This window comes from Scyliorhinus torazame, chromosome 14 (genome assembly GCF_047496885.1).
Source record: "Scyliorhinus torazame isolate Kashiwa2021f chromosome 14, sScyTor2.1, whole genome shotgun sequence".
NCBI lineage: Eukaryota > Metazoa > Chordata > Chondrichthyes > Carcharhiniformes > Scyliorhinidae > Scyliorhinus > Scyliorhinus torazame.
Genome location: NC_092720.1, coordinates 194,642,236 through 194,654,346, shown reverse-complemented (window position 1 = coordinate 194,654,346; position 12,111 = coordinate 194,642,236). Strand labels below are relative to the sequence as shown.

At 42.5% G+C, this 12,111-nt stretch overlaps 1 protein-coding gene across 1 annotated transcript in view; it reads left to right on the top strand.

The window, feature by feature from the left end:
* Window positions 1-12,111, top strand: part of LOC140390318 (uncharacterized) — a 408,192-nt gene that overhangs the window by 128,985 nt on the left and 267,096 nt on the right. Inside the window, exons 26-28 of the mRNA XM_072475373.1 lie at window positions 6,656-6,682; window positions 8,395-8,430; window positions 8,788-8,814. Coding sequence (XP_072331474.1) covers window positions 6,656-6,682; window positions 8,395-8,430; window positions 8,788-8,814 — 90 coding nt within the window. The remainder of the gene's footprint in view (window positions 1-6,655; window positions 6,683-8,394; window positions 8,431-8,787; window positions 8,815-12,111) is intronic.

The following is a 12,111-nucleotide window of genomic DNA, read 5'->3' as shown; positions in this document are numbered from 1 at the left end:
GGGTTAGGAAATTGATATGCCCATATACACAACTTATCAAAAGGTAATATATATTGGACGAGGAGGCGGATCAGTCCTGATATGGCGGAAAGCATAAAGTACCGATTTTACATGATCTGTCTTCAGATGATCAGGAATAGATTGTAAATGCGGGTGAAGTAGATGTTAAAGATAAAATTAGTAGCTGATAAACCTACAGCGTTGGATCGAACATTAAGTCCTAAATTGCTGAAGCTTGTTGTCAGAACGGTAATGTGAGTTTGGTGGGCGGCGCTTTATTCCTTCAATGGAAATTGGTAAAGTTGACACATTTGTAAAATTTAGGGTTTTCATAGATTATGCTTGTATAACTGTATTCTAAAACAGTAAATGTGAGAATCAGCTAATGTGAAGCTTTTTTTAGACCCGCCCGTGGCCAAGAATCCGAATTAAAATGGTCGACGGATTTGTGTGGCATGAAATAATATTGTGGAGTGCCGAAGGGGGTAACAAGCCTAATTGAAATGAAGGCGCTGTTCCACGAGCGTGTGTGGAGTTCCAGGACAATGCTGGAGCAGGACGAGGGCAGAAATATACTCATGTAAACAACGAGATGAATTATAGTATCCATCGGCTAAAGATTCGGGCTCATGCGTGTGCATCACTCTTCACAACCGTTGAACAATCTGTGTTTAATCCCCGAAATGTAGGTGAGACGGCATTGTCGGAAAAAAATATAATAACTTGAAGCAAGTAGAAACAAATGTTCGCTTCACGTGGAATGAGGTTCCGAGACTTTGTCATTCCGGATGAGACCTGGCTCAGGGGCAGGTGTTGCATGTCCAGCGATTTTACGGGGACGCGCCTGGGAAATGGACATGGCATGAGAGGTGAAAATCAATTATTCTCTGACAGACATACTGTGCGTATTCTGAATTGTCGCAGTCAATTCTTAGAATTCCTACATTAACCTTTGCATGCGATGTCATGAGTTCTCCTCCAGCTCATTTACCTCAAAACTCCACACCGCCATGCGCTGCAAACATAACGTGCAACTGATTTTGAAATTTATTCAACTCTTTTTATTTGGTATATCATACTCGGACCTCACCGTGTTGCCTCACTACATTGGGTAGACCGAGGGTAGAACATGTTTCTTCTTTCTGGAACACCAACATTCAGAACATGACATCACCCAAAGTTTCTGCTTAGTTGACATTTTTATTCATCACCTTGAGCTCTTCATAAACATCTTTAAGCTCTGCCTGTTGAGTGTTCCTGTGAATTTCAACATAAGCTCGAGGAAAAAGCCCCCTTCTTGTTTTGCACTCTTTTTAGTCTCAGGAACAGAAAAGTTTGTTCAACAATTACGCAGAAAAAAATGTCATTTACAATTTTGAACTCACTTTATTATGAGCTTACCTGATTTTTCAGATGTATTTTTGGAGACAGATATTCATTCTGCTGACAGTCACGCTAATCTGGGGAAATTATTTATCTCTGTGCCAAATTCTTAACTGTCACTTTGTCATTTGATAAATTATCATAGAAAGTATCATAGAAGTTACAGTGCAGAAGGAGGCCATTTGGCCCATCGAGTCTGCACCGGCTCTTGGAAAGAGCACCCTATCCAAGCCCACAACTCCGCCCTATCCCCATAATCCCATAACCTCGTAACCCCACCCAATACTAAGGACAATTTTGGACACTAAGGGCAATTTAGCATAGCCAATCCACCTAACCTGCACATCTTTGGACTGTGGGAGGAAACCGGAGCACCCGGAGGAAACCCACGCAAACACGGGGAGAACGTGCAGACTCCGCACAGACAGTGACCCAAGCCGGGAAACGAACCTGGGACCCTGGAGCTGTGAAGCAATTGTGTTAACCACTATGCTACCGTGCTGCCCAAATTACTTATTATTTTTCATGTAATACCTTGCCAACTGGACCCTATCGCTAAACGTTCCCTGTATTCTTCCTCCCACTTCCCACATTTCAATACCAAGAGTCATATTCAATTAGAATTATAAACTTCTTTTTATCTCCACAAAAGCGTCGTTTACTTCATAGAATCCCTAGAAGTAGAAGAAATCCATTCGGCCCGTTGAGCGTGGATTTGAACCTCCCACGGAGCATCCCACCTAGCCCCAGTTTCGCAACCACAGGTAACCTTTGGAATCTAAGGGAGAATTTGGCATGTCCAATCCGCCTAACTAGGAAATTTGCATCAAATCTTTGGGCTTTTCACAGTAACATCATACTTGTGACAGTAGAAGGTTATTATTATTATTATTAGTATTAACCTACACCTGACCTGCACATCTGCACTCATGGTTTGAATTTCAGTTTCTCATCATCCGTAACACTTTGTTTCCACCTTAGGATACAACTATGCCACGTTTACTGCAGTGCAGTGAGGTTGGAATAACTATTAATGCAAGTATAAAGGAAACATGTGCTGGCAGATAGTGATGGTGACGTAATTGAACTCCTTGACAAGTTTGAAAACAATGTGCTCCAACTGAAAACACACAAACAAACTTAAACAAACATCACTACTTAGGTATGATGGAAGGGCTGCCTCAGGTTTATTGGTCAATATTCTAAAAATTGTGGTAATGATTAAGCAGGGAGAAACAATTATATACACACTTAAATAGTGTTCAGCAAATTCAACTTAAGTAAAACAATGCATAATAACAACAATAAGAATCCATATTCGTAACGGCCTACGTTATTAAGGTTGCTATAGGATTTTACAATCTGGTAAGCCTGATGTTTATAAATGCTTTAAAAACAGATCATGCCAGCAAAACATCTGCAAAAAGTGCAAAATGCGTGTGCGTATTGTCTTCCGCAAATTAATTCAAGAGAATAGACGAAAGAGCAAAGAACCGATCCCCGTGAAATCTCATACAGGCGGAAACATCTAGCCTTTCGAGATAGAAGTAGTCATGTGTTTAAGATGAATAATGACCTAAAACATGAGATCGAGAAAGTAAATAAAGATTTGAAATTAACAAGTAAACCTCACTCTTTAAGGTTTGGCAGGAAAGGAAACCAATGAACTATCTACAAATTAACCTAAATTTGACAGAACAACGTTAGAGACTAGCAGCATCGAACTCATGAAATCAAAGTACGTTAACAGATAACAGACGTGATTTTACCAAAAAGAACATGTGCTTGACATTTTTATACAGATCGTTGAGAACCTATGTTGTTAAACAGATTGCAGTGAATTTAGTATTCAAGGGATAAAAATATAAATAAAATCCTGCCCTCAAAAGGTTGCTACCAAAAATAATTGGAAGACCATCATGGAAGTGCTGGTATGTGGAAGGCGGCAGAAGATGTTTTAATGGACAGGACAGAGGCGACAGATGACCTGGATAAAAGGGGCATTTCAAGTTGTTAGGCGAACCATACGCATTTGAGCTGATATGAAAAATCGTCTCTCTGTAGTTTACAATCCATAAAAGTCAGTAAAGGAAGAGCTAGAGTCAACATTTTCAGTTCGTGGACACATAACTGTGAGACTTGCGAGATTAGATGGCAAGATGTCAGACGAGGCACAATGTGGTACAATGTATTCACTTGGATAATAAAAAATGATTTTAAAAACAATTTCAGTCATTCTTGCAATAATTTACGGGTCAGAACAGACGGCACCTGGAGCACAGTACAGTTTTCTTCATGCTATTTGAACTGGCATATACTCACGTTATATGCCCCGTATGGCTAAGATACATTGGAAACTTCTGCGAAAAGAGAGCACTGTGCTTTCATTGAATATTAAGACGTTTGTCCTGTGAGCTCTGGAGTTCAGAAGAAATGAAAGGAGATCTGATTGAAATCAAAGTTTTTAAATGAGCTTTGGGAATGGGCAGTGAGCGACATTTATCCCTGTCATCGGCCTTGAAATCTGGAGTGTACAGTCTCAGTGCAAATGGATTATAAGCTCTGCCTGTCATAGCAGGAGCTATTCCGTTAGTAACAGCATTGTGTATAATCGGAAAGGTCAGCCCGAGAGGGCTCTCAATGTTGCGTTGTTGAATTCAAGGCTGAGAAAGATTGATTTGATCTCTCGTGGAAATAAGTATTATGGGGTGCGGTGGGAACATATTTACAACCGAGATAAGTCATGATGGTAATGATTAAAAGAGAAGGCGTTAGCAATCGCATAATTCACACTTGTTCATGTTTTTTACAGATTTTTTTTTTACAGAATTTACAGTGCAGAAGGAGGCCATTCGGCCCATCGAGTCTGCACCGGCTCTTGGAAAGAGCACCCTATCCCCATAACCTCCACCCTATCCCCATAACCCAGTAACCCCACCCTACACTAAGGGCAATTTTGGACACTATGGGCAGTTTAGCATGGCCAATCCACCTAACCCGCACATCTTTGGACTGTGGGAGGAAACCAGAGAACCCGGAGGAAACCCACGCACACACGGGGAGGATGTGCAGACTCCGCACAGACAGTGACCCAAGCCGGAATCGAACCTGGGACCCTGGAGCTGTGAAGCATTTGTGCTAACCACTATGCTACCGTGCTGCAACAATAATGTGTTGTGATTGTAATTGAAAGGGTTGGGCGGCACTCCATTTCAACAACTGAAGTATCAACTTCCTCCAACCACCACTTTGAGCGATCAGTACGTCCCAACAAATAGGGCAGCATGGTGGCACAGTGGTTAGCACTGCAGCCTCACAACCTCAGGGCCCCAGGTTCAATTCCTGCCTCGGGTGACTGTCTGTGTGCAGTTTGCAGTTCTTCCCCATGTATGCAGGGGTTTCCTCCGGATGCTCTGGTTTCCACCCACTGTCCAAAGACGTGCAGATTAGTTGCATTCGCTATGTTATTGCCCCTTTGTGTCCCAAAAGGTTGGGTGAGGTTACTGAGTTTTCAGGATAGGGTGCAGGCGTGGGCTAAAGTGGGATGCTCTTTCCAAGGCCTGTTGCAGATTCCATGGGCGTGATGGCCTCCTCCTGTACTGTAGATTCTATGAACAAAGACGGCACGCCAAAATTCGTCCAAGTTTATTTTTCAGTTCAACGACTCCTACATCCTCGAACAACGTTAAAGAATAATCTAACTGTTAAAAACACTATATGCCATAGTAAACCGCACTATTTACCCCTTTTCCATTGTTACTTATCTATCAGAATTACGGAAAATTATGTTGAGGAAAGCTTAAATAGTACCTCCAAACATGGTCCACAGTAGTTCAATAAGGTCAGCACCGCATGTTCACGTGGGGTGATTAATTCCAATTCCACCTCCACCCCCCCCCCCGCCCCCCGCCTCGCGCCCATTCCCTGACCACTGTTCATAAATGGAGATGTTTTTGATGTTAACACTCCAGGCATCATGAGACCTTTACATACAAGCCAGTATCCCACGAGTATAGAACCCCTGCAGCGAGTATTTTCTTGAGTCTTTGCGTCTTTTGTGACATCGCAGAAAAGTGTCCACTTCGTATCCACTTTCCTTACTCGTCATGTGAGTGAACCTCGAATATTTTTTACTTTATTTTTCTTTCTAATTCCTTTACAGAAATAACTAGCATTACGAAGGCCTATACTGATCATTTTTTCTCATTTAATTATTTATGAAAAATATTATTTTGTTATTTTGTGACGCCATAAGCCTCTATTTTAGCTCATTATTCACTGTTACTGACCGAAACTCAAATTACATTCAGATAATTACATGTTCAACATAAGTAGATTTACGTTGAACATTTGCGAATCAAGAGGAGCGTCCGAAAGGAATTAATTTGACTTTGGGGCCAGCTTGCTTGGCACTTAAAATTGTAATTCGTACATTACATTGGGCTATTCCTTTTCTTCTAAAAACAATATTGTCGATGGGAAGATAAGCCAAAAACTCAATATTCAATGCAAATTGTTGTGCTTGTGTTGTTCAGATTTAAAGGAATATCTTTCGTAATGTCCTGAATTTGGAGTATTCTGGCTTTTCATGGAAACTATTTTCCTGAGAAAATGCAGGAACAACAATAACCATTTCCTCCTTTATCGATGGAAGGGGAGCTAGCAAGGAAAACAACATCCACATGGATTACGGTTCCACCAAAATTTAATAAGTTCTTCCCAGGAAATTTCAGGCAGCGATTAAAGATGAAAGACATGCTCAGAATGCAGAATAGTGCGCCGTTTCTATTCAAACGTCGTATTTAATACGATACACCGTGCGAATGACCACAGCTGATCAAGAAACCATATGGAAGTAACACGGCACTTTCTGAGATATTCTGGCAAATTACCGAAAACGCGCTCATTGAGGTTGGTATTAATGGGGTTTCCTCGTTCCGTGAGAAATGCTTCACAATGTTTTGTATAAGTCAGAGTTATTTCCCATTATTTCAATGAGGAAACACACATTTGCAAAGTTCCCAATGCTTGAAAGCACGAGGTAAAGTGATGAATAACTCAGGTTCCTTTATTGTATTGAAACCAAGTATCGGACGGCAGAATCAATGACGTACCAATTTAAGGAGGCTTCAGTCAATGTGTCTCAGCGCACCGGAACTTTAAGGTTTGAGCAGAAGGACTGCACCTGTGCGCACGTGGGGGCATTCTGTGGTTTCTAAAGTGTACATACCATGAACATTGAAAGTTCAAATTTAAACACATTCTCTTGCAGAAACGAACATATATGAAAAAGATACGCGTAAGACATTTTTCATTGGGTTATTTGCATGTCCTCAAAACATAACGTCCACGTCCATACTAACGATGTTTTTTTCCTTAAAAACTAATAATTGAGTTCACAGCGGAAAACGTTCTGTGTTGCCATAATTATTAACTCAAAATTGCTGGTGCTTTCCAATTCTTTTCCTCTTAGGTACCACATTGAGTTCAGTGCTGTCGCGGATATATTACCTTGCAAAATAGCGTTCTCGTGGAAAACTGCACGTTGATGGCTAAATGTAAGAGCACATGGCCAGATATTAGTCAGTGTTAGTTTCCAGCGTTCTATTCTCCTTGCGGCCTACATCACTATTTGCATTGATCATCCTGTGTTCATATCATAGATTCAGCCGAACCATGCCACAAACCACCCCCTGCGCGCACACCATTACCGGGGTACATCCCCTGCCCTCCCTTCCCGCGGCACACATACACGCACGTGCATAAACACAAGGAATCTTCCTTTAAGTTCTTCTGTCTCCAGTCTCTATTGATTCAACTACGCCCAATAGGAAATAGTTGCCTTTATTTTTAACACAAAATTACGAAGAGCAGACAGCAAGCTGTATCCCAAGCCTTCTCCGTTCCTCCAATTGACGTCAAATAATGAACAGAATCTGTGCCAAACCAATCTGGAGTACTGTAAACGAGGTCTGGCCCATCTTTTGATTCAACCGTCAGGAGTGTAACATTTCCCGACAGATTCTTACTCGGCAGACCTCAGTTTCATTAACCTGCCAGTTCGTGCTCATATTGACCAACACTATCGTCACAAATTGATACAAATTCGTAATGATGATTAGTGGTCGTAATTCACGTAGCAGTTCGATTTTCAAATTTCAATTATTTTACACTTTGTTAAAGTTACGCTTTCTATTGCCTGAATGATATTTGCAGTTGCATCTGAGCGCCGAGTTTGCCGGCTCATATTGCTGTGCCTTGGCACTATTTGTTGCTGAATGTTTCTTCTGTTCCTGAGCATTATATCCAACAGTTAGGTATATTTTATAAAAGTATCGTTACTTCCCATCACACCTTGTGGCCAGGGACACTTTCAGGTCCGTTAATAACAACCCCTACTGAGTATTTGGTTTTGAATGTATTCGTATATATTTGCTTGATCTATCTTTATTCTGCAATGTGTTCAGGTTTATTTTCCTCTAAGAAAATTCACGGTCAATATCTTAGTAACATTTCATCAGGACGCTTTGACATGTCGGCTACTCTTTCTTTCCGACGGTTCACCACTGTCATTTTCAAATGTAATTGCCAGTTACAGACATAGAACATAGACGATACAGTGCAGAAGTAGGCTATTCGGCCCATCGAGTCTGCACAGACCCACTTAAACACTCACTTCAACCCGATCCCCGTAACCCAATAACCCCTCGTAAACTTTGTGTTCACTAAGGGCAACTTATCATGGCCAATCCACCTAACCTGCAAGTCTTTGGACTGTGGGAGGAAACCGGAGCACCCGGCAGAAACCCACGCAGACACGGGGAGAACGTGCAGACTCCAGACAGATGGTTACCCAGCGGGGAATCGAACGCCAACACAGCTAATTTGCATGTCTACCAACAACTATAACAATACCATAAAAAATAGCGTCGAATTATAAAAAAACAGAATGAAACCAGAACGATATCAGTAAAGTTATGGGTACTTAAACATATTTCCGTAATTTTTCAGAAATAGAAACTTTGAAAAAACGTCTTGGTGAAAAGGGTCAGTGGAACTTGAATTGAGCCAATGCTGCATGCGATTATGATGCATTGATTTATTTTTGTCCAACTACAGTTTTTCAGCACGGGTAGATTTAGTTTTCTGAGGAAAATAAAATTCAATGTATTACTTCATCGATTGCTGGTGGAAACTTAAGACTAAACGTTATACGTATGTACCCTCGTTTATGTTTAGGTTTGTGTAAGGAACAAGTGTCAGAACTACTGTTGAAATGCATTTCATAAATGTTATTGTTTGCTTTATCGGCCAATTACTTTGCTGCACCATATCCAATCAAGCAGTCAGGGAGGAAATTGTAGTCTGATACCTCCTCTACTAATGCTACATTTATCGTTTCAGATGAATGCGAGGTGGAACAAACCTTAGGTAAACATGGACGATTGTCAATGCTTTATATGTCTTGTACCGGAATGAAAAGTGACTTTTTTTTTGCCGGTAGCATTTGGAAACAAAATAATTATTATATGGCGCGCCAGGAAAATAGTGGTCGCCATGTGACGACGTGACTGGGGAGATAATGAATGATATTCAAACCGTTGGATCAATTGGATTTATCCCTGTGCGCCAAACACGGTTTAAGCACAGTAAGAAGGGTTGTCAAACTTACATAACCGACTGAAATATTCTACATTCAATTTCAATGGACTGAAGATCGAATTGCTTCTGTTGCACCATGTAGCCTATTTGGAACACACTGCATAGGCAGGGCACTATCTTTCTTTCGAAGAACGGGTTCATTTTCCTTATTTTTCGTTTCTGAAAATATTGCTTGAGTTGGGTACCTGCCCTGCAAGGCAAGGTGTCAATGTTGCTTTCACAAGAAATCGGCGATAATTTAAGCCTGATCTGTCTTCTCTTGAGCTCCTGGTACATCTGACCACAGATCATTATTTTCGTAAGTTATCTTCAAGTTTATATACCTGACAGGTATAAGTAGATCTTTTGTTATGCAGTAGAAGCAGATCCACCATAACTATTAATACTTATCTCCGTTCATAACATTTGTAACATTAAACAATCACATTACTCAACTATAGTGAACACCATGAGCCATAAGTGAAGTGAGAGCGACTGCCCTTCACATGAATACAGCATTTGCTGTAGAATGGCATCAAGGAGCCCTGACTAAATTGGTGTCAATGGGACTCAACGAGAAAACTGTCTACTGGTTGGATTCATACTTGACATAAAGGAAGATAGTTATGGTGGTTGGTGGTCAATCATCTCATCTCCAGGACATCAGTGCAGCAGTTCCTCAGGATAGTGCCCTCGGTGCAAACTTCTACAGCTGCTTCGCCAATTATTCACTTCCATGATAAGGTCAGAAGTGGGAATGCTTGTGGTTGACTGCACAATGTTCAGCAACATTCGCGACTCCTCAGTTAATGAAGCCACCCATGTCCAACTGCAGCAAGACCTGAACAATATCCAGGCTTGGGCTAATGAGTGGCAAGTCACATCCGAGTCGCACACGTCCCTGGTAATGTCCATCTCCAACAAGCGAGGAACAAACCACCTCTCATTGATATTCACCGGAATTACCCATGCTGGCTCCTCCACAATCAACACCCAGGGGCTTACCATGGATCACAAACTGAACTGGACTACCCAGACTAATAATACTGTGGCGACGAGGGCAGGCCAAAGGCTACGAATCCTGCGGTAAGTAACTCGCCTCCTGACCCCCCCCCCCACCCCACACAAACCCTGTCCACCATCGACAAGGCATGTTGGATTTTTTTACTGTCACGTGTAACGAGGTACAGTTAAAAGTATTTTTTCTGCTATCAACTCAAACAGATCATCTAGTACATTCGAATGAAAATAAAAGAAGAAGAAAATAATTAATAGGGTAACACAAGGTCCACAATGTAAACCCATAGACATCTGGAGAAGCCGTTCAATCAGGTAATTCCATAAGAGGGTCGTTTAGGAGTCTCCTAAACGTGGAAGACGTGGAATAAGCTGTTTTTGAATCTGTTCGTGACTTTTATATCTCCTGCCCGATGGAAGAAGTTGGAAGAGTTCGTAAGCCGTTTGGAAAGGATCTTTGATTATGCTGCTCGCTTTCACCAGGCAGCGGGAGGTGTACACAGAGTCAATGGATGGGAAGCAGGTTCGTGTGATTGACTGGGCTGTGTTCACGACTCTCTGAAGTTTCCTGTGGTCTTCGGCTGAGCAGTTGCCATACAGGCTGTGATGCAGATATGTAGGATGCATGCGATGGTATGATTTGGTAAAGGTCAGTGTGGACATGCCGAATTTCCTTAGTTTCCTGAGAAAACATAGGCGCAGTTGTCCTTTCATGGTGGTAGCGTCGACGTGGGTGGACATATTTTTGGTGATGTGCATCCCTAGGAATTTGAAGCTATTATCCATGTACACCTCGGCCCTGTTGATGCATACAGCTGCGTACAGTACTTTGCGTCCTGAAGTCAACGACCAGCTCTTTAGTTTTGCTGGCATTGAGGGATAGTTTATTGTCGTTGCACCAATCCACTAGGTTCTCGACTTCCTGTAATCTGCCGTATCGTTATTCGAGATCCGACCCACTATGGTCGTGTCGTCAGCATACTTGTAGGTGGAGTTGGAACCAATATTTTCAACGCTGTCATGTGTGTTATCAAGGAGTATAGTATGGGTCTAAGTACGCAGCCTTCCGCGGCCCCGGTATTGAGGACGATTGTGGAGGTGCTGTTGTTGTTTATACGTACTGATTGTGATTTTGGGGTCAGAAAGTCAAGGAACCAGTTACAGAGTGAGGAGCCAAGCCCTCGGTTTTGGTGCTTTGCTATCAGCTTGGCTGGGATTATGGCGTTGATGGCGGAGCTGTAGCCAATTAATCGGTGTCTATGTTGTCGAGATGCTCTAGGGATCCGTGTAGAGCCAGGGAGATGGTGTCTTCTACCGATGGGTTGTGGTGGGATGCAATTTTCAGTGCATTTAGACGTCCTGGGAGTGTTAGGTGATGCGCTTCATGACCAACGTCTCGAAGCACTTCATTACGATTTGTGTCAGGGCCACTGGACGGTGGTCATTGCGGCACGTTGCCTGGTTATTCTTTGGTATGGTATGATGTTGGTCTTCTTGGCGGAGGGGGGGACTTCGGAGCGGAGTTGGAGCAGGTTAAAGATGTCCGCGAACACATCTGTCAGCTGGTCTGTGAAAGCACGACCAGGGATCCGTTCGGACCTGTCACCTTCCGAGGGTTCACTTTCAGGACGGCTGGTCTTACTTCGCAATCTGTGACGGTGGGTATGGCTGTGTTTTGGGCTGCCGGGGCATCCGACAGTGGATAGATGGATTTGTGATCGAACCGAGCACAGAATGCATTGAGTTCATCGGGGCGGGGTGATCTGCGACCGTAGATACTGCTCGGCTTTGCTTTATAGCCCGGTTTGTTGTTTACGCTTTGCCACAAGACGAGTGTTTGTCAGGAGTGTAATGGAATATTTCCAACTTGCCTGGATGTCTGTAACTCCAACAACACTCATGAAGCTCGACATCATCCAGGATAAATGAGTCTGCTTCATTCTTCCCCTTCTTTCAACATTCAAACAGTGGCAGCCGTGTGCTGCGCTACAGTAACTCACCAAGATTGCTTCGACAGCTCATTCTAAACCCGCTCCCACTCCCACCCAGAAGGGCAAGAGCAGCAGGTTC